At 46.0% G+C, this 27987-nt stretch overlaps 1 protein-coding gene across 1 annotated transcript; it reads right to left on the reverse strand.

Annotated features, from left to right (window-relative positions):
* Positions 1–19: 19 nt before the first annotated feature.
* arfgef2 (ADP-ribosylation factor guanine nucleotide-exchange factor 2 (brefeldin A-inhibited)) lies at positions 20–27983 on the reverse strand. The gene is made up of 39 exons (XM_035382610.1): positions 27641–27983; positions 24183–24213; positions 22090–22213; positions 21625–21771; positions 20551–20730; positions 19978–20236; positions 19680–19823; positions 19033–19196; positions 18715–18848; positions 17958–18192; positions 17726–17825; positions 17288–17427; positions 16447–16555; positions 16144–16333; positions 15832–15943; positions 15205–15410; positions 14779–14863; positions 14428–14599; positions 13307–13458; positions 12871–12999; positions 12540–12698; positions 11870–12017; positions 11314–11410; positions 10834–10874; positions 10380–10549; positions 9929–10080; positions 9368–9540; positions 8783–8943; positions 7335–7465; positions 6999–7128; positions 6734–6869; positions 6111–6249; positions 5679–5736; positions 4630–4744; positions 3988–4127; positions 3181–3364; positions 2621–2759; positions 2284–2401; positions 20–2097 (listed from the first exon to the last, which is right to left on the reverse strand). Exons 1-39 carry the CDS (start codon positions 27795–27797, stop codon positions 1933–1935), a joined length of 5526 nt encoding a protein of 1841 aa, XP_035238501.1. The 5' UTR covers positions 27798–27983; the 3' UTR covers positions 20–1932.
* Between the last annotated feature and the right edge of the window lie 4 nt (positions 27984–27987).

The raw sequence follows: 27987 nt of genomic DNA on the forward strand, positions 1-27987 counted from the left end.
TATAAAAAAATACATGGAATCAGAATTTGAACTTTATTGATTACTTGACCAAATCATTGTAAGATTACATCACAGTTTGTGTACATAGTATAGTATTTTATCTCTATATATTACATGAAAATTTTACAGTTTTTTTTCTTCATATACTGTATTTATATATACTATTTTTCTTGAAGAAAAAAAAGACATCCACAGTTGCAAGGAAAGGAATGCTTTTCAAAAAATATTAATGCACTTCATAGAATTACATACATCCTTGTTTGTAAAAACAATGCTTCATGTAATATTACTGTAGATACACAGGGCTTCAGGGTGAGAATGTGGCCATTCTATTTCCTGCATACTACTTTTGCACCAATCAGGTATCACATTACTAAATGTCATTTTGAGTCTCTCGAGTTGTGAGAATGCACTGCATGGCTAATGCACCCCTTTTCCAATTTAATACAACATACATTGGAATAATACAACGGGAAAACAGCAGGGACTGCTGTGGGTAGAAAAAATAAATAATGAAGCAGAAGGCCATAGGCCATTTTACAGACACTGCAGGCCTTTCCTTCCAGATGACTTTCATTTGTACATTTCTAACCTGAATATTTTATCAGAAACACTGGGGCGAGCGACTACACGGCCATCAAACTGTTGCAGGAAAAAGAAGAGAAGATGCATCACCTTTCCCTCTTCCTCACATTCAGCCAATCCCAACCCACCAAACTGCCCCACTGTCTTTTCAGACAGGCACTGTATGGGCAGAGCAAACCATAAAGCCCGTCCTGTACAGTATACACGTGTCATTGAGAAGAGCACTGGATGGGGCTTCCTGGAGCATGGCTGACAGGCTGGAACTAAGAGACCATAGAATCTGCGCACCTGCAAGTCCCCTCCGGAGGAGCTGGGTGTGAAGCGGTTCATAGGACCACAGGTCCTACATGGGAAACACAACTATGGAGAACCATGAGGAGTGAGTGGAGCACGAGAGACGCAGCCTTCAAGCGAACAGGAGGGCACTGACCGCTGATCTCTGGCACATGAAAGAATACAGACAGCATTCCATTTCATAGTGTTCAAAGTGTCATAACTTCATTACTCTAGCTCTCAGAGTACACCATTGCCTTGCTGCAAAAAATTTGAATTGTGAAAACGGATACCTCCACAGGGCAGAACCAACACACCTCTATCTCTCTAATGTCAGTAAAGGTGCTTGCACATGGAGGGCTGTGGGTTACAGCACAGTGTGGGTTAGAACATGGCCAGAGGGGGCATAAAGCAACTGAGGGTTCAATGAGGGGTCCCACTGCTAACGGAACAATGAGAACAGCAAACTGCACTCGTATTGCGCTTTCCATCACCTCTGAAAGCACTTCAGAGAGGGAAGCCCAGCTCAGCCAGTCCCAGGCTGGGAGAGGGACTCCCCTGCTCACGGTTCAGCCCACATCAGGCATGGGTTTTCAGATATAACTCTGCTACGCTTCAACTAGCCAATAACGTCCAGCGTAGAGGATTTAGAGAGCACTATTTCCATATTCTGTATATTTCTCATTCATGTAGCTTCTTGTTTTACATTTCAATAAACGTTTTTGTTCAGCCTTAATAACAAAAAAGAAAAAAAAAACAAACGGAATATAACATTATCAGTAATAAATTACAGTTTTTCTCATGTCAGTCTGTACAGTTTGTAAGCAGTCGGCCTGTAGCCCTGTCCATCACAGTGTTTTTCTTTGTGTCTGGGGTTGGGGGTCGAGTGCAGAGAAACACTTGAGGCTGACAGACAGACGGAAGCCTCGCTGATCCCAGGACACCAGCGGCCACAGTCCAGTCTGACACACGGAGGGTTCCGGCGTGCTTCCCGTCCGTCTCACAATCCCAAACCGGGAAGCGTCGCGCTCTCCAGGCCCGAATCCGCTCCCCCCCCTCCCCGCCACGCGGCCCCTAGGTGCCCCCGGGCCGGGGCTGGCCCCCCTCGGGCGCGGCGATGTGGAAGACGGAGCCGATGCGCAGGAAGAAGCGGCGGAGCGCGGCGCGGAGCTCGGGGATCAGGTCGAACTGCATCATCTCACACAGGTGAGGGTAGTAACAGGACGCGTGGGGCTTGAACTGAGGAAAGGAGCAAAACGCCAAACGGGCCAGCGGTATAAATACTGCTGTATGAGCATCACAGTTTAAAACACACAGGAAGCATTCCCTTACAGACGAAGGTAACAGGCCCAGCTGGAGCCTGAACAATGTGACAGCTTTGTTTGTGTATGAAAGAGCCTATCCGTGTGCTCGGGTGAAGGGTACCTTGTCGTCGGGGAGCCGGAGGGTCTTGGTGAGCAGCAGGAGGAGCAGGTTGGTCCAGGCCTCGCGGTGGCTCTCAGACGTCAGGGTGATAAAATAGGCCAAAGCCTCGCTGCACACCCTGCGGGGGGCAGAGAGAGCAGAACAGGAAATGACGCGCAAACCGCTGCTTTCAGGGAACGGCATTCTTCTGACTCTACATGCACTTCCACTCCTTTCATGAGCTGAATGAACTCGCTTGCATAACAGTGCATTAGTGCTAAACCTGTACTGAATGAAGGAGGGATCAGTAAGCGTCCACCCTAGCCCCCCCCCCCCCCCCCCCCGGCCCTGGGCTCACAGCAGCAGTCGGGTCTGGATGTCGGGCCAGGAGGCCTGTAGCTGCTGGTCTGAGTACATGCGGAACAGGATTCTCAGGCTGCAGGCCAGGCTGCTCGTCTCCTGCTTCAGAAGGTTGGGCTTGGACTTCCCCTTGAACCCTAAAATGCATTTAAAAAGTCATGTGACTACATTCATTACTTCCAAATGTCAAGAGTCAGTTCACCAGGGTCTCAAGAACAGATTTACTACTGGGTTTTTACAGGGAACAGAAGACCAATTGGCAGTGTGTGGCTATTGCTCCGCTAATAACCCCAGTCCCTTCCCAGCTGCTCCCTGATTGTACAGCAGCTAGCTGTTCACTGGTAGAAGCAACACTTGCAGTACAATAATTTAACAGAATATCAATACTGCCTTCAGGCAATCAAAAGCGGCATTCATTAATCCACAGTACATTTTTTTTTGTGAACTATTCACGTTCAAAACTAACTGCAACAAATTTCCAATACCAAAACGTGTGGTTAAACACATTAGCACCAGACAGTGTGCTGGGCCTGAAAGCCTGGTGCTCAGTGAGCTGACCTGCTCTCCACAGGGCTGTTCGCTGCTCGTTGTTGGAGTTGAAGTCGCGGGCGAAGGCGTGCGACTCCAGCAGGCAGTCCAGCAGCTTGAAGAGGTGCGCGGACGACAGGTGCCTGTACATGCCCTGCTCGCCGGCTCCGCCCACAGCCGTGTCCGTCTCCGCCCCCTCCTCCAGCACGTCCCTCTGGAGCACAGACAGTACAGAGGGATCGGGAACAAACCCTTACGAAAATACAAATGGCTGCCTCTGCATCTGGTGACGGGCCAGAATGAGTGCAAGTGGACCCAGGTGCAGACCCACGGTACCATCTACAGGTAGTGAAGAGTAAGTGAAGCCTCATAAATCATTAAAAATGCGTGTCTGTCACGAACAGTGATAAATCAATTCAATCCCTGCACTAAAACACTTAACTGGACCAGAGGGCTATTGATACCTGCCTGTTATTACATCCAATAATCAATGCACCTGATCTGACACACCTGTATCTCTACAGTAACGTAACACCTGCTGTGACATGTGGATCCAAACCTCAATCTAAACCTGAACTCCTCACTCATCTACACTATACCTGCAGCAAAAAACGTTATCCATCTGCACAAGGGTACATGTTAACTGCAAGAGGGGTGCCCAAAAGAGATAATGGCAACAGCATGCAGGATTTAAGTTTTACCCTTTTACCATGCATTTATTCTGCAATTCTCCTGCAACCCAGCAGCATTGACTGCTAACTGTAAGCCCGGAGTGTGGCTCCAGAGGAGGACACACTGAAAAGGATGCACCATCTCGCTGGGGTCTCAGTGCTGTACCTGGGCAGCAGCCATGTTGTCAGCGTCCTCCTTCTTGCTGGTTGCAGGGTAGAACACAATGTTGTCGATGGTCTGGATCAGCTCCAGCTGCACCACACATTTTATCAGCAGGCAGGCAAACAGCTTCTGGTCTGAAATTTCTGACAGAACAGAATAAAGTTTAATTCAGTGGTAATCGATACACAGCAGGCACACGACAAGAGAGATAAGAAACAGAATACACCATAAAAAAGAAAACTCGCATGACATGGAATAACAACAAATCCAAATTTAAGTTTATCATTTACTCATGTCTAAACCTTGGACTTAAACCAGTAATGGGAGCATGTGTTTACACTATGCTGCGGATACACAAATCTGGCCCTCCAGGCCTGGAGTACTGCTGGCTTTTTCATTCGCCCATTTTAATCAGGACCGAGCTAAACCAGGGACAGAGTTAAATTTCTGGCCAATCCGTGGAATTTATCAATCAATCAATGAAGTAGAAAAGAATACCAGCAGTACTACTGGACTCGAGGGCCAGATTTGAGAATCCCTGTTCTAGCGTCTGACTTCAGAGCCGAGTCTTTGAAGTCTTTAGCATCACAGCAGGTTAAATCCCCGTAACATCACTGCAGGGGGAAAGCAGGAGGACAAACTCACTGGCGTGAGACTTCCCTCTCCAGGCCTCATCGCTGGCGTTGGACATCTGACTCTGCCCCCGCTCAGACAAGGTCTTCTCAAAGCTGCTCTGAGACTGGGAGTCCATCTCCACATCCTGCATACACACACACACGCACACACAAACACACACAGGCACACACACACACACACAGGCACACACGCACACAGAAGTCAGGTGAGTCTGCAGAGACGATGACTATAGCAAGTACTGAACATACACGCGGGCCAAGTACATGTGCAGCTGTAGAAAAAAGTAACAGTTTAATATGGCCACAATGCCAAAGGCCATATTAAAAAAGCAAATCAGATAATTACTGCGCATAGACTGCACCTAAGGGGCAGTCCCACATGTACTTAAAGGATAACACCGGTCATTTTCGTTTTTTTCCAGTATCGTCAACGTATTCTATGAAAACACCAAAGGCGATAATATTTCTATCCAACGCTAAATGAATTTATTCAACAATTATTGTCCATCAACATTGATATACTGGAAATCATAGAACTCCATTGTTGTCCAATAAATTAAGTCAAAGAGATATACTGTTCTTTTTTTCCTGAAACATCAATTGCTTTTTTGATATGTGGAAAGTAGTTTGGTGCAGCACCGAAATACTCAAAATAGTCTTCATCAAAATGAACAATTTGCTCTATTTTTGAAGTATAAAAACTACACTGCCCATGTTTTATGTGATAATAGGTTGCATTTTCTGAAAATGAAAATATGTCTTTCTGAGTTGTATTTAAAGACTTCAGCAGACATCTGAAATTAATGGCTTTCCTGGTTGAATGCTAAATGGGGTAAGAAAATGTCACAAAGTACTGTGAAATGGAGTGAAACATTTTAGCTTTTGGCATTTTCATGGGATATGTTAACGACAGTGAAAAAATGAAAATTACTGGTGTTATCCTTTGAGGAGACTGCTGTGTGCACCGGCAGGCAGTGCTGGAACAGGAAGCACGTAAAGCCCTGAGTGGCACTGAGTCACAGCTGTGTTTTGGGGAATGCTGTACTCATCAGCGCTCACCATGTGCTTAGCGTCTCCAGCCTCCTCCTCCTGGCTGGCCGGCCGCCACGTCAGCAGGCTACAGAGGGGAGGGAACGCACATGAGCACCTCCGCTTCTACTGACAGACAGCGTAAAACCTCCGCTTCTACTGACAGACAACAGCGTAAAACCTCCGCTTCTACTGACAGACAACAGCGTAAAACCTCCGCTTCTACTGACAGACAACAGCGTAAACTCTTCAAGAGATCGAACTGAACGTTTTTAGATCATGTTTCACGGGCTCTTTATTAGCTCCCATGACTCTTTACCTCCTATAAATAATAAAGCACCCAATGATTTTAATCATATTGATACAGTAATCTGTACTTTGCTTCCATTTACTGTGCTGCAGATGGCCATGAGGATATGAGTGAGTGTTAATGCTGTCAGATTGAGAAGGCCGTGTGCTCACGCATGAGGGCTGGTGCTCTGGAATATCTCCAGCATGCAGGAGCAGGTGATGTCCCACACTTCTGGGCTGAACTTCTCCCCGTTCAGAATCACCAGGTTCTCCAGGCAGTTGGTCCCCGACCGAGCCAGCTGCTCATTATCTGAAACGAGAACCTTGCATGCGTCACACCCTCTACCACCCCACTGTAATACACCCCTGTGGGTGTCACGCCATAAAATTCCCCCTGTAATGCAGTGCTGTGGGTGTCACACCCTATACCACCCCCTGTAATACAGCCTACTGAGTCACACTGAATTTCTTCTTCGACCCTCCTCTGAAACAGCACAATGCCGACCTCTAATACTTAAGCAAAGCACTGCACAACCAGAAATATACCACTATCTTGTGTGGAATGTTAAAAGAATACTCTGCAGTGGATGATTTATACATTTACCTGTCACCATTTTGTTACATGAACGCATGAGAGGTTTACTATAAAAGCCTCAAGATACCCTTGAAGTGTTCTATATATCTATCAGTTACATAATACATACAGGTGTTTGCTGAGTTCTGAGGGCCTACCTGATTCAGAATGTCACAGGCCAGTTTGAAAGGAAAGACGAGGGCAGAGTGCAGAGACCCACCTTGTCGGACGCACCACTGCAGCTGAGTGAAGAGGTCGGCCAGCAGGACCTCGCTGAGGGGCTCGTAGAACTGCGTGAAGACGTCGCAGATGGCGTACAGCGCGTGGTTGCAGGTCGTGGTCATCCACTCCGTTTTCTGCCAGCCCACAAGAACACAAGCTCAGTGTGCGGGACTCTAAAATCAGGGGTAAAGCTTTCTCCTGCGAGGGCGCGAATGCTCCGTGTGCTCCAGTCACTGGGGAGAACTACGGCCCCGCCCACCCACCTCAGTCTGCTGCTCCGGAAGCTTCATGTTGTCGAAGATGCGGAAGATGATGCGGAACAGGTCGTGCCACCAGTGCTTCTCAAACGTGTGCCCGTAGCTCTTCATGATCTCGAACATCACCGTAAGACCCCTGGGATTCACCAGGAAAACACACAATTACGCTGTCTTTATCGTCACTACAATATGTGGCAGATTTATTTCACTCAACATATGGGGAAATAATACCATAGCAGAGTACAGCAGAAATAACAAAAAAGCACAACCTTACAAACCTTACATGCGACAGAAATTCATTGAACAAGCAGAAGCCTAAAAATTATAGGCCAGTTCGCCTACCTAGTGCGCACGTCAAGCTTGCAGCGGTTGATGATACAGGACAGCTCAAAGAGAATGGGGAACCAGCCTCGAACCCACACCCGATCCCCCGGGGCCACGTTCATGTCATCACTGGTGTATTCTCTCAGGGCCTGGAAGAGCAGGACAGGATAAGTGGTATTTATTAACCATGTTAAATGTAACCTTTGTAAATCGCTTTGCCTAGAAGTGTCTTCCGAAAGCCAAAACTGTAAACTGTAATTAAAAGAATGCTCTTTGAGACTTTAAGGCCAAGACACTGGCTACGTTTACATGCACAGCAATCCCCGGATTATTGGGAGAAATCCGTTTATGCCAGTATTTAGATTACTGCGTACACATGAATACAAGTTAAGTGATTACTGCAATCGCCACTTATACTTGATTCTTTCTATAATCTGTGTATGTAGGCAGTCATGCTTGTTTTCATCAGAGATCTTTGACTTCCACCTGATATGCGCAGTTTCAAAAAGATGAAATTTGAGTCAGTTTCATGCAGCAAAAAATTGAAAGATTTGACAAATCCAGGTGTTTTAATCAAGTTTTTGAATATGATGATCATGACCTAACACCAATAAAGATAATCAGATAAAGGTGTTTACATAACATCAGAGAACTGCCATAATCGGGGTAAGGTTGGAATATTTGTGTGCATGTAAAAGCACCCAGTGATTAAATTTACTGTGAAGTGATTTGACCTCACATTTCCAAATAACTTTCTCTTAGGTTTCTTCTCCCTGGCTGTCATACATGAGTTGAGATGGAAGTACATGCTCAGTAAAGTGTCTTTGTGACAGTCTTCTGTAAAAAGCTCTAAACACATAAATTGATTTGATTTGACATATTTAGTTAAATTTTGTTAAATCTGTATGAAAGATACGATTCCCAAATTTAGAAAATTTGGCCCCAGTATCAGGTGTACATTATTAGTCCTTACAATAGAGAGACTATCCTCATCTTGACATAATTAAGTCTGACATGTTAGCAGAAAGACACCCTCTCTTAGAAGAACTGTTTCCATGCGGCATTACATAACTTTATCCTGAGGACAGAAAGCCCACTAATGGCACATTACAGCAACATAAAGCAATAATATGCCTTTCAGTGGTGGATCCAATCCTGGCCTAGCACTGCCGCAACCATTTTAGTTGCAAATGGCTACTGGGTGGAACGGCCTCCAGCTACCGGGAAGGAATGCTGAACAATGTTAACAAAAGAGGCCTGTTATGGCTCAGATGAAGGCTTCACATTGTTCTACATTCAGTCTTACAGAAATGCAATCACACCAGAAGAGGTATGTCCACAAAAACCTCAATCGATATTAATATTTCTAGGAAACAAATTTCCATTTGAATGAATGATAATGTAGCCTAGCTTATTACCATCACAGGGCTGGTCTATCAGGTTTAAAGTGGTGATAGAGGACCCACCTGTGGTCGTTCAGACACATATTTGGCGCAGTGGCGTATGAGTCTAATGGCCTCCATGCTGGTGTCGGGGAACGCAGCATTGCACACAAACTCAGACAGGCACTTGACCGCATCCTGGAAGGAGTCAATGGCAGCTGCAAAGTGTGCCTGGAAGGTGCTCACTGGGAGACGGAGCAAGGGAAAAGAACGAGGAGCGAGTGAGGAAGTGACAGGAGTGACGAGAAGGAGTGTAGGTGAGCATAAGGGAGTGAGTATAAGAGTGGGTTTAGATCAGAGCATGAATAAATGTAATCCCCCCAAAGGCTTGTACTCCCAGCAGTGTCCTTTCTATTAAGAGTGCAAAGTCATTTTTAGTTCACAGAGTTCAGGTGTACATTGTGTCATGCCTAGCTGACTTCAACAAAAAGGACAGTCCTACCAGATACACAGCCTGCTATTCCATCTTCTTTTTCACAAATATGCACATTCTAAAATTGTAATGGCATTTATAATGCTCCGGACCAGGCTTCTGTTAAGCACAGAGCTCCAGGCCTTGTGCTACTCCGCTGCTTTGCCTGCAGAAGCACAGCTGATCCGTGAACTCACTGACGATGTGTCCCGTGGTCTGGAAGGCCAGCTCCACGATGGGCTCCTCATGGTCAGAGGCGGCCTGGTGAAACACAGAGAAGATGTTCTTCCATCCGGAGCGGATGTTGGCCGCCTGGGAGTTCACCATCTGGGCCACACAGCGGATCACCATGTCCCTGATTGTGGGTGACCTGGGCACAAAGAGAGAGGAAACGGAGTGTTAAAGGCTCTAAGATTCCCTGGACAAGGACAACTCATACAGGAATACTGTGCTATAACCACAGCATATCCATTTCCCTCTCTTAACACTGACTGGACACAGCCAGTCAGCTATCATAATGATCACTTGATGCTGGTGTAACACATTTATCATTCAAAAGTAATAATCCTATTGAGGAATACATTTCAGATTTCAACTTAAAATGTATGACATATGGTAAATATAAAGTACGGTTTAATATGCACATTTACTTTCAGAGAGATCATGCCAAATGTGATTGAATTACAGAAAGAAAAAAACCATCTGACTTAAGAACTTGTTTGACCACTTCCTCGTCCTCTATCCTCCATTCTCGCTACCTGTTCTTCTTCATGATGTGTTCAAAAGGCCGAAGGAAGTCCTTCTGGAAGCGGAAATTAGCCAGCTCTCCTTTTTCCAGAAACTTCATGGACAGCTGCCGCAGGGAGTCCACAGCAAAGATGGCCACGTCCTTGTTGGGGTTACAGCCCACCTGTGGAGGGAGGCCACGCGTTCGCAAGAAAAGGATGGAGATTTATCTGAAGTAAAACCAAAATGCCTGTTGCCAATTTATCTCCAGTAGGGCACATTTCTGCACATATTTTAATGTCTCTATGGGCAGCCCGGTCTAGTAATGACACTTCCATGCAGTTTTGGACCAGTGCCACACACAGAGCACAGAGCACTGAGCACATCAGTTGAGAAGGAACATCAGCCACAATCATTATTATTAACCGATGTGAACTGAGCATTTACAGGCAGGAAATGCTCAGCCAGGAGCAGCCCACACACCTTGTTGAAGTGGTCTCCGATGACCTGCCAGATCCGGGACCACTGCAGGCGGATGCGGTTCATGTTGTAGTAGGAGATCTCCACGATCTTCTGCAGGCTGAACATGCGCGGCTGGTGCGGGGACGCCAGCTCGTCCATGGACACCGCACACAGCCAGCGCACAAAGTCCACTGCCACACGGGACATGGGATCGTTAGCACACACACAGACACACACACACACAGACACAGACACACACACACACAGTCCTAATACTCACTTATGTAACAATACATAAACACAGCTTCAGAGAAAACCTAATTTAAAAAATTATATTTAACACCAAATACACATGCCTTCAGACACCATGCTCCAAACATAAATGTATCACCCACATCTGTGAGTATAGGGATGTAGTAGTATAGAGATGATGAATATATACATAAAAACAAATACAGTGTATGGACATACATACCTATAGCATTGCCGTCCAGTCTGGTGGAGCCAGTGAAGATTCTAAGGAATTACAAAATGAGCAAAATCAGCATGAATTTCTTGCATAGAGGGTGTAGACATGACAACCTTAGCATTACTGAATACAAAGAAACCAAAATATATACAAATGTACAAAAAATTGATTTATGTGTACATGGATATTCAGTAAGTGGGATTTATTTCTGCTTTGCTATCTCTTCAACCATGTCTTCACCCTCCACAGCAGGAATAATTACGCACATATTAATGCAATCTTAGAAATGACTGTGGAATTAAAATGAGTACCAAAAAAAAACCACTATGGCCTCCTGTACAGTGAATGGAAGAAACTGCTGTCCCAGTGTGCACCTGTGACTGGAGCTCCCCTGGGGGCACACTGCTCAGGGTGGGTAAAACAAACAGAAGGCTGTGTTACCTGTCCACTGCTCAGGGGGGTGAAACAAACAGGAGGCTGGGTTACCTGTCCACCGCCACCACCACGCTCTGGGAGCTGGTCTCGCCCACCGACTCCTGGATGTGGGCCATCTGCTTCCTGTCTGGCCCCCCCACCAAAGTCCCTGTGGCCACACGCAAAAACACATCAGTATTCCACTCAGCTCCGAGCCTACACCAGCCCCCCCAAAGCACTCGCTGCAATATGCTGGGAAAATAACAGCCCACACACATTTACCTCACATTGAGGAGTTCTAGCACTCCCTAGAGAGGCTCTGTAAAACATCAACGCGTGAGCACATTTCCCTGTGGAAATGTTAATAAATATAATAAACTGAATTGCAGGCTAGTTTTCAAACACACTGCATTCCTTATGTGCGTTCCCCATAAACTGCCAATCTGCAAACTCATCTTTAATGAGAGGTATAGGTGTTCATTAGACATGATCTTGCAGCAAGGACCCTTTACTTTTAATCTGACAGCTGCATAACAGATCGCAGTCAAGCCTTTGTTCCTTCAGCAGTTTGCATCATAGCATTTGACCGTCACACAGTACTGTGAACCTGACAGTGACAGTGACCTACCTAGGCCCAGGGGCATAAACTCCTCTCCCCCCACGGGGAAGCCCTTGATCCCGGACTCCCTGTCCCGCACCACCCCTGAGATGTAGCGCGTCTTCACCCCTGTGCCAATCAACTGCGCCAGCTCCAGCTGGCTGATACACCGCAGGATCTGCAGAAGAGAGGTCAGGCATTAATGCCGCAGGCATTAACGCACTCGGGAGTGCACTTCTCTGGGCTGCTATAGCAGAGCAGCAGTTTCTCCTAACCCGGTCACTATGCTACCTGAAAACATTTTCTAAAGCGCTCAGCTGAACAGAATCCAAAACTGCACAAACTCAAGACACGTCACGTACAGGCGACGCCCTGAAACAGGGTTTGGCTGGGCAGGACGTGCACTTATCTCCATGTCCTGCAGAGGTCAGCCTGCTGTGTTCACAGCACTTACCGGGCAAATATTTGTGTTTTATTTCCAAGTCCGTGAGGAACACGCTATCAATTCCAAGTTAAAATGGGATACATCCTGAATCAAAACAGCATTATAACCTGAATTGTTGTGTCTACAATAGGCGCCCTTTGTAAAATTTAATAAATATTTCTTTTAAAACTTAGTAAAAACTTGTAAACTGGTAAAATTTGTAAAAACTACAAGACAAGGAAGCAGAGGGGAGGTGGACGTGTGGAGCTTGCCCACCTCGTGCCAGGAGTTTCCCAGGTAGTTGCCATCGGTGTGGGCCACGGTGATGAGGGTCTTAATGGTGTCGATGTTCTTCTGCTTCATCTCCGTAATACTGGAGCTGGCAGTCAGCAGGGTGAAGCGCGCCAGAGCCTGGATATATGCATCCCTTTCCAGCTGCAGACACACACACACACATGGAACACACACGCGCACACGCACGCACACACACAGGCACACACAGGTGGGTAAGGACAGAGACTGAGCCGGTGTGTACAGTGTGCAGATATAATGAACGCAGTGTGCATGCCCTTGTGGCGATGCTGGAGTGGACAGGCCACGCACTGACCTGCATGCTGAAGATGCAGGCGATCCTGATAGCACAGCGAATGCCCTCCAGGCACAGGGACGCCACCTCCTGGTCGTCGCAGTCCTGCAGGCCCACGCTGAAGGCCGCCAGCAAGGGAGTCCAGGCCAGCTGGAACAGAGACACCACAGACGTTCCCTCAGGAGAGCAGGTTTTACCTCCGTTTGTTCCAAACACAGCCACAGCGTCTAAGTGATGCTTCCGCCAGGGCACCACATACAGAAATCTCACCAAAATACTTTTAACCCTTCTTTATGACTTTTCCTTTCATTTCAAAGCCAAATTGCATTTGAAGGCCCGAGACGATAAGAAATGGGGAAACCCCCGTGGCCCACACGCCTGTGTTATGCAAACAAACACAGCTACTAACAAACCGTGCTGCTGACCCGCTGTGACCACGCCCCCGGCGGTCCTGTACCTTAAACATGGGCCGCACGTGCTCCAGGTGGGTGGCGCTGAAGAAGGGAGCCTGGGCGTGGCTCACCGCCTCCATCAGCGCCTTGGCGGTCTTGGCCATCTGCTCCATCTCCATGTTGTAGAGCAGACGTCTCTGCTTCTCACTGGCCACACCTTCTCCACCCACACACACACACAAACACACACACACACACACAAACACACATCACCACCTCGTCACATCGATTCCATCAGACTCTTATCAAAACTTCACTGCCCTCAGAATTCAGGAAAACAGGCACGACACTTTAAATCCTATTTAGACTGATGGGTAATTCATGTGAGCATATTATCATCTCCAGTGTCATTAGCCTTAATGGATCAGGCTGCAGCAGGCTCCTAAATCCAATCAGCTGAGGACAAAATGTGTATCAATGCTTGTTAGTTACTATGAAAAGAAAACATACTCTAACACACTCATGTAAATTGATATTCAAAGCAGCAGATTATTCAAATGTCTTGTGTCTGAAAACAATTTAAAAGATTTGCAAATAGCACCTTCATGGACTAAAAATGCAGTTTAGGTAGAACTGTAGAGAAAAGCTGCACAGTTCATTCCACCGTAGAAGGGTAAATGCGGAAAGAAGAAGTACCCTGGGGGAAATAACAGATTGGGTCAAGCCTGGTTTCAAGCTGGTTTAGAGAAGGTCAAGCCGGCAGAAAGATGGCTGATATGGCAACCATTCTGGCAAGACCATGTCCGGCTGGTGAGCCAGCTTGGTACAGAGAACAGACCATCACCAAATTCCAGATGGCATCCAGCTGGAGCACAAGCTGGTTCCAGTAAGGTTCCATCTTAGGCTGGTAGCTGGAATTTCCGCCAGGGTACTGTCCCTTGAGTAAGTCTTTAAAGAACACTGCCAACTAAGGCAAGCTGAGTGCGCTAACCTAAGCATTCAACGGCAGAAAGAGAAGACCAACTGCATTTAAAAATGGAAGAGTGAAAAAGCTCATGCAAATCTACCCGCCCCGCCAACGGGAAGCAACGTCATAGCAGGTGCAGCTTTCAGTCCGCGGTGAACTCAAACACACGCACGTAATCACACACACACTCGTGTCAGTAATCCCAGGGCCCGCACTCACCCTGCTTGCTGGACTTGGGCGTGATGGAGTGCTCCTTGCTCTCCTTCATGGCGATCTTCTTGCCTGCGATCTCGTCGTAGATGGAGGACAGGTACTCCTCCGGCAGGTCCTTGCTGTCATTGATCCCGCGGTTCATTTTGATGTACTGCTCCTTCGTCATCTTGTTCTTCACCTGTGCACGAGTGGGGTATAACGCAGAGGGGTTTGCAAGACACCAGAGAGAAATGAGTTCCCGGAGGAGAAAAGCTTCGTGTGAAACAGTAAAATGTTTGATTTGAAAGACTGAATGAAGGCGCTGGTGAATGAAGGGATTACAGGAGGAATGGGCCCGTGAGTGGCAGGTGACCCCACCTGAGGGCTGTGCAGATCCGTGGTGAGCATGATGATGGAGTAGGCCAGCACGTAGGCCGTGTCTGCGCTGGCGAAGAGCGTCTGTCTGCAGGGGCACAGGGGCTTGGTCAGCACACTGCAGCACTCTAACGTGCGTCTGCTCGTATGAAAACCGCATAACAAACATAGAACAGCTGCAGTGTTGTTGTGACGACAAAAAAACCCATAATTGACCAATAACAAGAAAAGACCAATATCAGCGCAAAAACATTTTATGGCTTCGGCTACATCATTCCCAAGAGGATGTGACCAAGCACAACATTACAAGTTTTGTTGAACTCCATGCGTTCTATGGTAAATGTACGGTGAAGCATCGATAGGTTTCTTCCTGAGAGAACACTGCATTCGATAGACGGAAACGCAGCACAGCACTCCAGCGGCCCTCACCCTTGGTTGCACTCCAGGTATCGAGCAGCAAACTTCTCCATCAGCCTGTCAATCTTCTGCGCCTCGCCTGGCAAGCGGAAGCCCTCCAGGAACGCCCGCAGGGCGGACACAAAGTCCCGCCCGCAGAAGTCCAGCTGGTCCACGTAGCAGTACATGACCTCCTTGTTGAAGCGGACATTCTCACCCAGAAACTCACCCACCTGGGTCTGTGGGGAAGGGGACAGGTGATGCGGGTCATATGACAGTGCAGACATGATGTCACCCAGTTAGAGAACTTTAAGGTATAGAGCAGTTCCTGGAGTCCCACTGCATGGTTTAGGATCAGCACAGAGGGAAATCTCCACAAGCTCAACAGTGATATGAGGAATTCTGTCCCAAAGAACTGCATTATTAATAAAATAAGTACTGATAACTCCAGGATAATAAAAATTGTGTCAAATGAGGCAAAGTAATGTTTTCACAGATAGGGGACAAATGGGTAAATTCGATTTCTTATTGTGCCCTTTACGAATGTACAGGAAGTCAAAAAGGACCTACTTTCGTATTCGCTACAGTCAACTGATGTGAATGCAAATCACAGAAAAGGTGCGTGTCATACGAGCAGCCAGTGAGCGGCAGTCAGCTCACCGTGTCGAGTCGCTCCTCCTGATGCAGGAACTGGGCGATGTCCTCCGCCGAGACTCCCAGCATTCCCTGCTCCTGCAGGTACTGAATGCCCCGCTTTGGTTTCTTGTTAAATCTGCCGCAGGAAGGAGTAGAACAGGTGCATGTCAGCAAAATTATTTTACATTGCCACAATGAGTAGCAGGCCTGAAAGTCCTCACTATTAAGCTCTAAAATCAGTCTAGAGTATGAGTGGGACCTGTAGTGGGATGAGTTTATTCAGGTCTACAGGTCACTGAGCAGTCCTAGCAGGCTACTTGTTGAATGTGGACTCACAGCACGATGCCGTGCTCGATGACCTCCTTCTGCTGCTTGATGACCTCGTACTGCTCGGGGTGGTCGGGCTGGGAGCCCTGGAACCCCGAGGACACGGTGGAGTCCAGGGAGCTGGCGCTGTCCCTGCGGAAGGCCAGGTGGTCCGACAGCCTCCCCTCCACCCCCTCCACCTCCGCGGGCCGCTCCTGACCTGGGACACACACAGGGCTGTTAGCGAGCGCACAAGCATGTACACGTGCACACGCAAACTCACACGCACACACACACACACACACACACACACACATAGTCTAAAGCCCTCACCAAGGTTGGCAAGAAGATTGGGGTTGACATACAGGTCTTTGCTCCACTCCACCATGCATTTCAGGATTGACACAAGGCATTCCAGACCTTTCTTTCGCAAGCTCAGCTCCTGTAAAACACACCCACCACCCACTCCTGTTAACGGTCACTTGCTCAACAGAGCTACACGCCACAACCACAAACAGGACTAGACTGGCTGAACTGTGACTCCTGACATAACATACTGAGCTTAACATTTATGTCAAACTGGGCCATCTCATCCTGGGTAATATCAGTACAACTGTGGACAGAATATTCCAAATGGTCTGCAACTTGGGTCTTTATTACACTCAGAAACTTCAGGTGTAATAAAGTATGAATCTATAGACCATTTGAGAGATACTGTCCATAATTCTTTTTATAACTGCAGAAATGTTGAGTCAATTCACAGCAAGCTGACAACAAGGAGATCTGGCACCGAATTAAACACTTTGTGGGCTGAAAAAATTTGCTATGCAGAAAGATCAATTTGAATTGTGCTTTTTATCAATGTGTAGAGAGCATATACTTTGCATAAGTGATTACTTTGGTTAATTTGACTTTTGATTCTGTGTCAAGAATCATGATTCATGAGATGCAAACACAATAAAAACAGCAGTTACTGTAAATACATAATGCCAGTGTCATTATTAGAGAAGCGGGCCTTACTTTTCTGTCTTGCACCTCATATACCAAGAAGCATGTTGTGCACAAGACTTCCTTTTTTATTAAACACATGCACGTGAACACAAACACGAACATGCACATGCACATGCACACACACACACGGGCACGCACAGGAACACACACACACACACATTACCTGTAGGGGTGTCATGCCCAGCTCCTGGCCGCTTCTTCCTTGGGCAATCTTGGACAAGTCATTCACCAGCCTCTCAAAGATATTGGCCGCATTGAGGTCGCAGTCATAGTTGACGTAGATGTCCACAACACACTGAGCATCTTGGGGAAGAGCCAGTGATACAGTGATAAGGTTACAGGGAGTGGAATCGGACAGGAATACAGAGTAAGAAAGCACATCCTCTGAGATTAGCACTGTGGGCACAGCGTGGGACTGAGGAGGAGGTGAAAGAGAAGGGAGAACAAAGCAGGAGGGAGATGCATGAGCGAGGGGAATGAGTGGCCCGGTGTGTGTGAGGTGAATGGGGGGGGGGGCGGTGTGTGTGAGGTGGATGGGCAAGGGGGGGTTGGGGGGTGTGTGGATTTGTGAGGTGAATGGGGGGGGAGACAGGGCAGTCACCTGCACAGATCCGGGTGAGTGTCTGGATCACCATCCACTTGTGTTCAAAGGAACTGGAGGATGTCTCCAAGATTGTAAGGAATATTTCCCTGAAGAACACCTGTGACAGAAAGACATCAGGTCATTAGATTTGGCAAATATTTTTGTATTGTACTGTATTGTACCTGAACATAGGCGAGACAGACGGACAAAAGAAATCAGTAAAACATCCTTTGTTTGAGCCACATTGTACCTCAATCTGCATCTTGAGATGGACCTTGAAGTGTGACAGAAGAGTGAGGAAGATGGCCAGCGAGAGCTCGAAGACGTCGGGCACGGAGGAGACCCCGTTCTTGGACAGTGCCACGCACAGGTACTGCTTGATGGCGTTGACGAACATCTCGTGGGTGCGGAAGACGGGGCCGGCGCCCTGCAGGACCGACAGCAGCAGCTGCAGGGACACCACCTTGGAGCGCAGCTCATGTGACCTGGGGAGGGAGGGGCCTGCGCGTCACAAACAACTCCACGCGTACAACTTAATCACGCGTGCACAACGCTCAATTTTAATTGGCTTATGCATGACAGCAAAGTGCTGAAGGAGCTGATCTGGCAAAGCTATGAAACACGGTGCGTGTCCTGTATTCTGGCAGGTTTCTCATTCTGTGATGAGGTGGAGACTGACAAACAGAAAACCAATCATGAAATTTTATAACTATAAAAAAAAAAAAGAATACATACAACTACGGTACCAAGTGAAATTTGTGTGTGGAAGTTGTGTGTATACAGTCAAGATCAGCAGTCAAAAAGAAAAACAGCTAAAAGAAAAGGTCAGTTAAAGAACGAAACAATGAAAGTCGTTGCTTAAAGCCACTGTTTTTTCCTCGGTGAAGAACTCTTTAGTCTGGCCTGCTTTGGCTGCTTACCTCCTGAGCGCACAAGTCTGCACTGATCACCCTGCAGAGGCTTTAGACAAACAGAGCCAGAGGGGCTCTGCTTGACGGGGCACTCACTTGGGGTCCGGGGGCCCGTCCGCCAGGGGCTTCATGGAGAGCTTGCAGAGCGAGCGGAAGACCAGGAAGGCGTCTTTCTGCAGGACGTGGGAGAAGCGGGCGGCGGCGGGGCCTCCATGCATGGCGTCTGCGTCCTGGGGGAGGGGCGCGAGAGCGGCGATGAAGGAGAGAAATCATGTGATCCGTACACACGGCCATGCACACATGCTGCTGCTTTACTAGGAATCTACTCCGAAAACAGCCACCTCTATTAACTGTGGGTAATGCTTCAGGCTAGGCTAGATAACCTGACCAATCGCGGGATGCTTCTCAACGCACCAGGATGTCTGTGGAGGATTCGGAGGTGCGGTCGTCCACGATGCCGTTAACCTGCAGGCTGACTGCCTTGCCAGGAGGGGGCGCAGTCTCTGCGTGCTCAGTCTCAGCTGGGGGCTCTGGTTCTGGTTCTGGTTCTGGCTCTGGTTCTGGTTCTGGTTCTGCTTCTGGGGAATGAGTCGGATCAGTCAGTGCAGCAGCACAGACACTTTCCTCCAGTGACATACATGCACACAGAGTAACTGTATTAAAGCAGATGTTAGTTTCAAATTCCTGTTCAATGTTAAATCAAATTGAAGCAGCATCTGTAACAAATTTTAAATACCCATCCTGTCCAAAAGCCCCACCTGTCTCAATTACACTGTATCACTGTAGTCAATTGTCAATTAAGGCTAAAATCAGATGATTACACTAGTGATCCCATGTTTTATCTGTGCTTAAGAGTTGGGGTGCCTTTAGGAAAAGATCCAAAAATAAATGGAAAGGAACTGATCAGACACGCCAGTCAACAAACAAACAGGCTATGCTCTAGATTATGACTGGCATGTTCAGGGATCACATTCCTCCGATCATATTTCCAGGTCTCTCTTATTCTAGAGAACATAGAGTAAATGTGGTTAGATTAAACTTTCATCATCAGGCCCGGCTACCTTGTCCTGTCTCTGGTTCTGGCTGGTCCTTAACCGCTGGTGCTTCTTCAGCTTCCTTCTCCCCTCCCCCGTCTTCCTCCACCTCTGCCCCACCCTTCTGCTCCTCCACATCAGGCTGGGCTGCATTTGGAACTACAGAAACATCTGGAAAAGCCCAAATAAACACATTAACATTAAATACTGCTGGAAACAAATAATGCAAATTAAATGAAGAGAAGGAATATAAAAATGAACAAAGGCCATTATGACTACCATTCGTCTGTTTCCTTGTGTGACTGTATTTGTTGAGGGTCTGTACCTGGAAGGGTTGGGGCATCTTGGCTTGATTCCAGCACATCTCCCTCATCCTCAGCCCCGCCCTCCTCTGACTGCCCGTTGACAGAAGGCGTGTCCACTGGGGCGTCGCCCGGGGTGGCGGGGGAGGGGCTGGTCTCGGGAATGCTGGCAGCGGGTGACAGGGACCCGTTGTGACTCCGGGGGGAGGACACATGCCCGGGGAGGGGGGACGGCTGCTGCAGCCGCTGTCTCTCCTTCTCCTGCTCGCGAGCCTCCAGAGCCTGGCGAGAGCCCACAGGAACACTTAAAGAAGGGACCTCACTCGCTGTGCTAGGACCCACTCAGCCCGTTAAAAATATCACACACCACATGCTTTGCACATAATCTGTATCCAAAAACTGCGCCAAGCTTTTCTGGATTCAAAAAGATGTTTTAGACCCAAAATGGTAAAATGGCATCATTTTCTAAAGAAAACAGGAAAAGTTTAAATTCAACCAATTTCTTCTATATATCTAGGGATATTTACACATATTACAAAAGTTAGCACAGGATATTGTAAAACCTGGCGCACAGGTCCATGCGCACAGACACTCACTGCCTGCGTCTCCATGCGAGTGAAGATGACGTTGAGCATCTGGGTGAGGGTGGCCTTGGCAGTGGTCTGGTTTATCAGGTTGCGGCTGGCCAGGTAGATGTTGTAACAGGTGCGCACCGTCAGCAGCACCGTGCCCTCGTGGATTTCGATGTGGGGCGACGTCACCGCTGTCAGGAGGGCCTGGGAAGAGGAAGCACGACAGGCGGTGTCACAGGAAGTGGGCACGGACAGGAGGCGAACCCCCGCAGAAGAAATGGGAACTGCAACATGAGGACTTCTGACAGTGAACAGAGGGGGCGCTATAAAAAAGTGAGACATGGGATAATGTCAGTTGAAACCCCCCATAATTGGCAATACTAATTATGAGTCACCCCAAAGGATCTAGTCAGTAGTGGCACAGTCCCGGCATGATTTATCTTAAAAATGTCACACAGGTTAGATAAGGGCACAGTGGCAGGAATGAAATCTCTCTCAAGTGACTTGACTGTCATAAATCAACAGCAGATAAAGAAATGGGGTCATGACCTGGAAGAACTCATGAGAGGTGAGAGAGCACAGAGTTCTTCCTGGTTCAAGTGTCTCTTTCTGGATAATCAAATACCAATGTTCATTATTTTGCCAGAAATGTAACACGCAATTTCAAAACCCAATGTGTTCAATGTATCCAATCTCAATATAGACCTACGGGTTGCAGGTTAAAAAGCACAAAAGTAATAACACAGCTATAGTTAAATTCCCTGCAGTTTTACTTTAAGGCAGTACTGTTTAAAAGCAGAAAGCTGCTTGCAGTGTGACAGGAGGGTTATCTGAAAATGAGTTCATGTACGCATTGGAAAGCAGACTGCAACGCTATCACAAGAGTCATATGACTTGATGCGACTAACGTAAGACTTAGCCTAAACACTGAAACTCGTGACTTGTTAAGGGACTACATGCAACCTGATTACAGCACTGTTGTGCACACTATAAACATCAAAATGTAACTTCTTAAAAATATTTTTTATCATTGCGTGATCAGCTTTACTCCAGAAAGAAGCAGTTTGATTTTGGTAAAGATTATAAGGTGGCGCTTACCTTGATGATCTGCAGTTGCACACCCTCATCCGTCTGCGGCCCTTGGAAGCAGTTGCATATGGTCTCCACCAGGCGGTCGATGAGCCGCTTGCCTGGAGCGGAGCTGTCGGGTGCATTGCCTGTGATGTGGCCGTAGGCAATCAGCTTCTGCAATGGGGTGCCACAGAGATCAGGGCTTGATTGCTTTTCCTGTACACTTGAGATTTGACTGAAGGGCCATTATGGGCCTTTACCACATAGAACGCACACCTCTACACCTGGACAACCATGTGTGCATTTATCCTCACAGCTACAGGTTTGCACTTGTGCACTGCAGACTGAGGTGTGACTCTAGCGTTGTGGGTGTAGTCATTACCGCAAGTGTGTGTGCACATGCGCATGTGTGAATACAGCTGTTGACCCAGAGTTGAGAGGTAAGAGGAGAGCGAGAGTCAACTGAGAGTTGACTCAGGTTGAAGGCCCTACCTGCAAGCAGTCCAGCGAGGTGCTGACGATGCGTGGGGACTTGGACTGACAGGCCAGCTCAAAGGGCAGCACATACTTATCTGCCTCAATGTAGTTGGCCCTGGGGGCGACCACAGTGCCATCTCTGTACAGACCAAGTCACAGGTGGATGTTAAAAATACATATTCTGCCCATTGCTGCTATTTTTGTAATCACGTCACTTTGTCAATACAATATTGGTATATAAGCACACGGTCATAAATGATTTTCCTGAGAATTTTCTGCTTATCGACTGGACTTCTATATGACAACATAATAAAGAATAAACATCTATAATCAGTACTGGAGGGCACACCAATCCAGATAGTAATAAAACACTATATACAGTGAGCTCCATAATGTTTGGGACCAATACCTATTATTTTATTTGTTTATTTTGGCTCTGTACTCCACAATTTTAGATCTGTGAACAAACAATTCACATGTGAATAAAGTACACATTCTCAGGTTTTATTTTCATTTATACATTTTGGTTTCGCCATGTAAATACCTTCAAACAAAAGCAGAGAATGTGCACGTTAACCACCCTCTTTGATAACAAATTTAAAATTGTGAAGTACAGAGCCAAATCAAGAAAGAAATATTTCTGTTCCAAACTTTATGGAGATCACTGCATATTCCATTGTGTTCTATGAAAGTGAAAGCACGAGAAGCTTTTAAAAGGATACAAGCAGCATTGCTTTTAGGTTACAATGCCATGAGAAAGTATTTGCCCCAGTGCTGATTTCCTGTATTATTACATATTATTCAAACGCAATGGTTTCAGATCTTTCGACAAAACGTCATATTAGACAAAGGGAACTTGATTAAACACAAAAAACATTATTTTAGTTATTTCATTTATTTAAAGAAAAAAGTTATCAAATCACCCGTCTCCCATATGAAAAAGTAACTGCCCCCTTAAACTGAATTAATTCTGACAAATTGGTAGGTTTTGAACCATGAACTACTTGTTTCAGGCCCTGCCACAGCATCTCTATTGGGCTGAAGTCAGGACTAGGCCTAGGCCACTCCAAAAATTTTGTTTCTTTTCAGCCATTCAGATGTGGACTTCCTTTTGTGTTTTAGATCATTGTCTTGCTGCAAAAACCCAATTACGCTTCACCTTCAGCTCATGGACAGATAACCAGACATTCTCCTTAAGAATTTTCTGGAACACAGCAGAATTCATGGTTCCTTCAATAATGGCAAGTTGTCAAGGTCCCAAAGCAGCAAATCATCCCCACACCCACCCTAACAACCACCACATTTGACTCTTGATGTTCTTACTGTGAAATGCTGTATTTGCTTTGTGCCAGTGACAATGGGGACCTGTGGTGTCCCAAATGCTTTTGACTCATCTGTCCATAGAACAGTATCCCAAAAGGCTTGGGGATCATCCAGGTGCTTTTTTTGCAAATGTGGGGTGAGCATTGCGGTTTCTCTTGGTTAGCAGTAATTTCCGTCTTGCTACTGTCCCAGTCTCTTTTTTATTGTGGAGTCATGAACAATGACCTTAACTGAGGCAGAGGGGTCTGCAGTTCTTTGGATTTTTTTCTGAGATCTTTTGTGACTTCCTGGATGAGTTGTTGCTGTGCCCTTGGAGAAAATTTGGCAGGCAGGCCACTCCTGGGAAGATTCACCACTGTTCCAAGGGTTCTCCATTAGGAGATAATGGCTCTCACTGTGGTTCGGTGGAGTCCCAGAGCCTTGGCTTTGTAAACTTCTCCAGACTTATATATTTCAACAACTTTTTTTCCCCTCGTCTCTTCTGGAATTTCCTTTGAATGTGGCATAATGCACTTGTACAAACTTTATGCTGACAACTTCTCTTCTTCTGACGGTCAGGCTTAATAGGAGTAAGGTTTAAATCCAACAGGACTGGCTGCAATCAGGCCTGGCTGCATCCCATCAGCCGTTTCCTTTGTCCAATATTACATTTTTTTCTAAAGATCTGAAAACATTCAGTGTGACCAATATGCAATAATAGAGGAAATCAGAAAGGAGGCACTGTATCTATCATTCAGAGGTTAGGCTGCAGGCATCATGGGACATAGAGAGGGGAAAGAACTTACTTTTGTTTTTCCAGTTCAGTTTTGATTTCATCTGAAAAGACAAGGTAGAGGAATCATCAGTACTGCTGGGACACAAGTCTGAATAGGTCAATCGGCTCAGAACTTCATTTCACAGCAGGCCCACCTCTAAAAAATGACTGATTAAAAAAGCAGTTTCTTAGTTGCTGGCCTTAGTCAGCGCCACTGCTTATACCTGACATCTTACTAGTCAAATTTTTTCTGGATGTTTTCAGGTAAATGCTTCCTTCCTCCCTTGTGGGTACAACTTCTGAGTTCAAAGGGTATGCTGAGCCAGCTGATTTCAGTGATCAAACCATTACTCCAAACCGCACTCATTTTGCCAAAACATCGAGATGAATGCCCTTTCCCTCCAGGAACTGAACATGGACAAGCCCACCCCTGCTGGTGATATCATGTACGTACTATGGCAATGACACAAAAACGAAAGAAAGAAAAAAAGTAATGAATAGGCAAGCCCTTACGAACACAAGTTCCATAGCTCAGTTACTGTTAGATTGCAGGTATTTAGCAGAGACATTTATTTATCCAGAATGATTTACTCAGATTACATTTTTACATTCGATCTGAAGCAATTCCCCAGTGGGGAATAAAACTCACAACCTTTCAGTTACAAGTTGAGTTCCCTAAGTATTGATGTTGATGCATCTTAATTTTCTTCCAGCTTTTGGCAGAATCTAAAAAGGTGGGTTGAGCAATTTAAGTCTTTAAGAAAAGTCTTAAAAGATGGGTTACAGGATAAGGCGTGCAAATTACAGGCATCAAGCATTTTCTCTTCATCTGGTTTAGTTTTTACATATTGCCAACTGAACATAATGATGCACATTTGGAGTGTCCCCATTGTTTTGCATCCTAGTGCAGTCACCTACTCCAATAACAGTCGACACGCAGCAGTGGGCTGCAGCCACCAGTGTGAGTGACATTATCCTATGCATGAAAGTCCGCAAGCACTTTTCAGAAAGATGCCATTTCACCCGTTTTCACTCTGGCCAATGAAATGCAAACATTTCTAAATGTGGCGAGCGTTGTGGCATGCAGTTCCTGCCCATTCTCTCCAGTGTGTGCAACAGATTGGCATGATCTCATTTTACAGTTATTGAAAGATTCATTGGTTTTATGTGGCCTTCTTTCGATTACTGCTACAACAGGTAAGACGATATCTTTGCAGACATCAGACCAGGGTAGGTTATAGGTCAGAGGTCAGTCTCGTGCCCAGAGTGGCTGTTTACTTGAATACAGTCTATTTTCCTCTTTTCAAGGATAAAAAGGGGAAAATTACACTCATATATAGTAATAACTTTTTAAAATGAGAGATTGTTTCCCAGAAAGTGCAAAAAGGTGTGTTCTGGGGCTAGTTCAGGTCACTCAGACAGAAGGATGGGGTGTGTGTCCAGAAGTAGCCATGATATGTGTGATGTGTCATTTTTTGGTTAGAAAAGGAGAATGATACTGTATGATCCCAACAATTCTGGGATTAGACATAAAATAGCAACGTACCTACACAGCACATTCTTCTGGAAAGGGACAAAAGTAGAATGTGAACTGAAGGTTACAAAATCATTTCCTTGGTGGGATCCTGCCACTTTGTCCTTGAGCACAAAATCTAATCATACCTATACTAAAACATCCAACTATTACACTATTATGTATTCTGGGCTATGTTAGTCAGACTATCTGTTTCCATAATATGTAAATAACAAAATGTTATACAATTTTTACTTACATTTCAAGGAGTAACCATGATTATAACCAAACATGTGAAAAAGTCAAATATTTGAACTTATAAATTCATACATTTTAGTTTATATCCAAATGGCCAAAAACATAGTATTACCAATAAATTATGCTTTGCACTATATGAATCCTTGTTATTATCATGCAGTGATCCCTTAAAGCTTAAATCTCTTGTCTTGCACACTTGACTAGGACACATGAAGTACAACAATTTATGCAGGACTAAGAAGCTAGATATCTGGAATTAAAATGTAAAAACTAAATGTTATATCACCTGAAAGAATTTCGGTATTCCAATAATCTAAAGTTCCTTCAAAGTGCATAAACAAACTTTGCATCCAGTGCGTGGTCAAACAAACACCCTGGAAATTGCATGTGTAATAGGATACGTCAGTCAGCCCATTCCTTTCCTTGATTCGTAAATAATAAATTCTCCAGACTCGGATCACAGCACAAGCTCGTCTACCACCTTTTTCCGCCTTTTGTACACCTGTGCACAGTAACCGGAAGTACCACACGGTAGCCCAGGTGATAAACTGGAATTTCAAGCAAGATAGTTTACCGCAACCTCACCCGCACAAAGCATTTGATTTATTAATAACGAATAATATTCCCATTACATTACCCATCAGTTATTTTCGAAAAGGCAACGTGGTTAGCCGACACTGTGCAAAATTGTCCACCCAAACCTTGGCTTTGCCACGTATAACACATCACCCTTCTCAATGGTAACGGACGTTAGACCATAGCTAAACGGATGTAAGGTAAACTACAGCTCGTCGGTTACATGACATGTCACATTAACGTTAATGAATCAGCTAACGTTAAAGCACTAGCCAATCGCGCTAGCCGGTTAGATACGCAAGATTTGACAGTAACGTTAGCTGTAGATATGTGCAAGACAATACGCTCAACGTACTTTGGAAAAACAGATGTCAAGTGTGATTAGCTACTTTAGCTAACGTTAGTCTAGTCTGTTTGGCCAGAAAGGCAAAATGTGTAACGCCAGAACCAGCTAGCCTCAATCTATACTAGCTGGTTAGTAAACATTTCACACGCTAACGGTATACTAAGCTACATCTCGATAAATTATCAAGATAGCTAGCTAGGTGCTACTACTAGTCGTGTTTCTGTTTGCACTCTAACATAGCTATGATAACAAACTAGCCACGTAGCCGAGTAAGATAGCATTAGCTTACACGAACGATTAACTTTAGCTTGCACTGTGGCAATGACAGTATTGTGCAGATTCTATTTATGCAAATTCTGCCCAATAATTAATGTCTTGGCTAGCTCGCTAGCTGTATGAATTCTGCCCCTTTCTTTTATTACACGTCATTCTTGGAGCTTGCTTGCATCATGTTTCAGATAGTGCCAAGTAGGAAATCAAACGTAACCGTTAGCTTACTAGCTAACTGTTGTACAATCGTTGGTACTATTCATTTAACTGAGCAGAAAGTTAGCTAGCCAGCGGTACCACAGATGTAAATAGCTATCATTTTGCCATGGGCCTGTCTTAGGCTAGCTAACCAGCTATACCTGACAAGTTGTGCATGGTTTATCCTCACCTCTGGCTAGCTAGTATAGCTACATTACTTGGTTTGACAGATGCGCTAGGCTCATCCATAAAATTACATGGAGGAGGACAAGAACACAAATGCAACCGAATTGAAATAGATTTTAATAAAAACCAGACTCTTGCTTACCAAGTGCTACCTGACAGGCTTTACGCAACTGATTGTGCTGGGTCCGCTTCACGTCCTTATCCGCGAGGATTTTCTCAAGCGCCCTGGACAGAAACATGCTCTTCGTTTTAGTACTTTCCGTCTGCAATTGTCGTTCTGGACGTTGTTGTTGTAGCATCTCTCGTACGGCTATTGCCTTTCCGTCAAACCGTCATTGTCGGCAGTGCCCCTGTCTTATGTCGGCGTCAAATATGCAAACAAAACCGGGCAGACGACTCTTCCACACGGGGTTGTTCAGCTGTGCTACCTCAGCACTGTGTCGCCATGTTGCCTTCACACAGCGTCACGTGATACTCAGCTGCTTCTTT

The sequence above is a fragment of the Anguilla anguilla genome, chromosome 11, assembly GCF_013347855.1.
Source record: "Anguilla anguilla isolate fAngAng1 chromosome 11, fAngAng1.pri, whole genome shotgun sequence".
Taxonomy (NCBI): domain Eukaryota; kingdom Metazoa; phylum Chordata; class Actinopteri; order Anguilliformes; family Anguillidae; genus Anguilla; species Anguilla anguilla.

Bases quoted from the DNA above. Each gene is read 5' to 3' on its own strand.
- arfgef2 (XM_035382610.1), bottom strand. From the start codon at position 27,797: ATGCTACAACAACAACGTCCAGAACGACAATTGCAGACGGAAAGTACT. The intron at 11,411-11,869 runs GTAGGTCACTGT...GTGTGGCCACAG, and splicing joins GTTTATGCCCCTGGGCCTAG to GGACTTTGGTGGGGGGGCCA. The intron at 9,541-9,928 runs GTAGCGAGAATG...CTTTGTGCCCAG, and splicing joins CACATCATGAAGAAGAACAG to GTCACCCACAATCAGGGACA.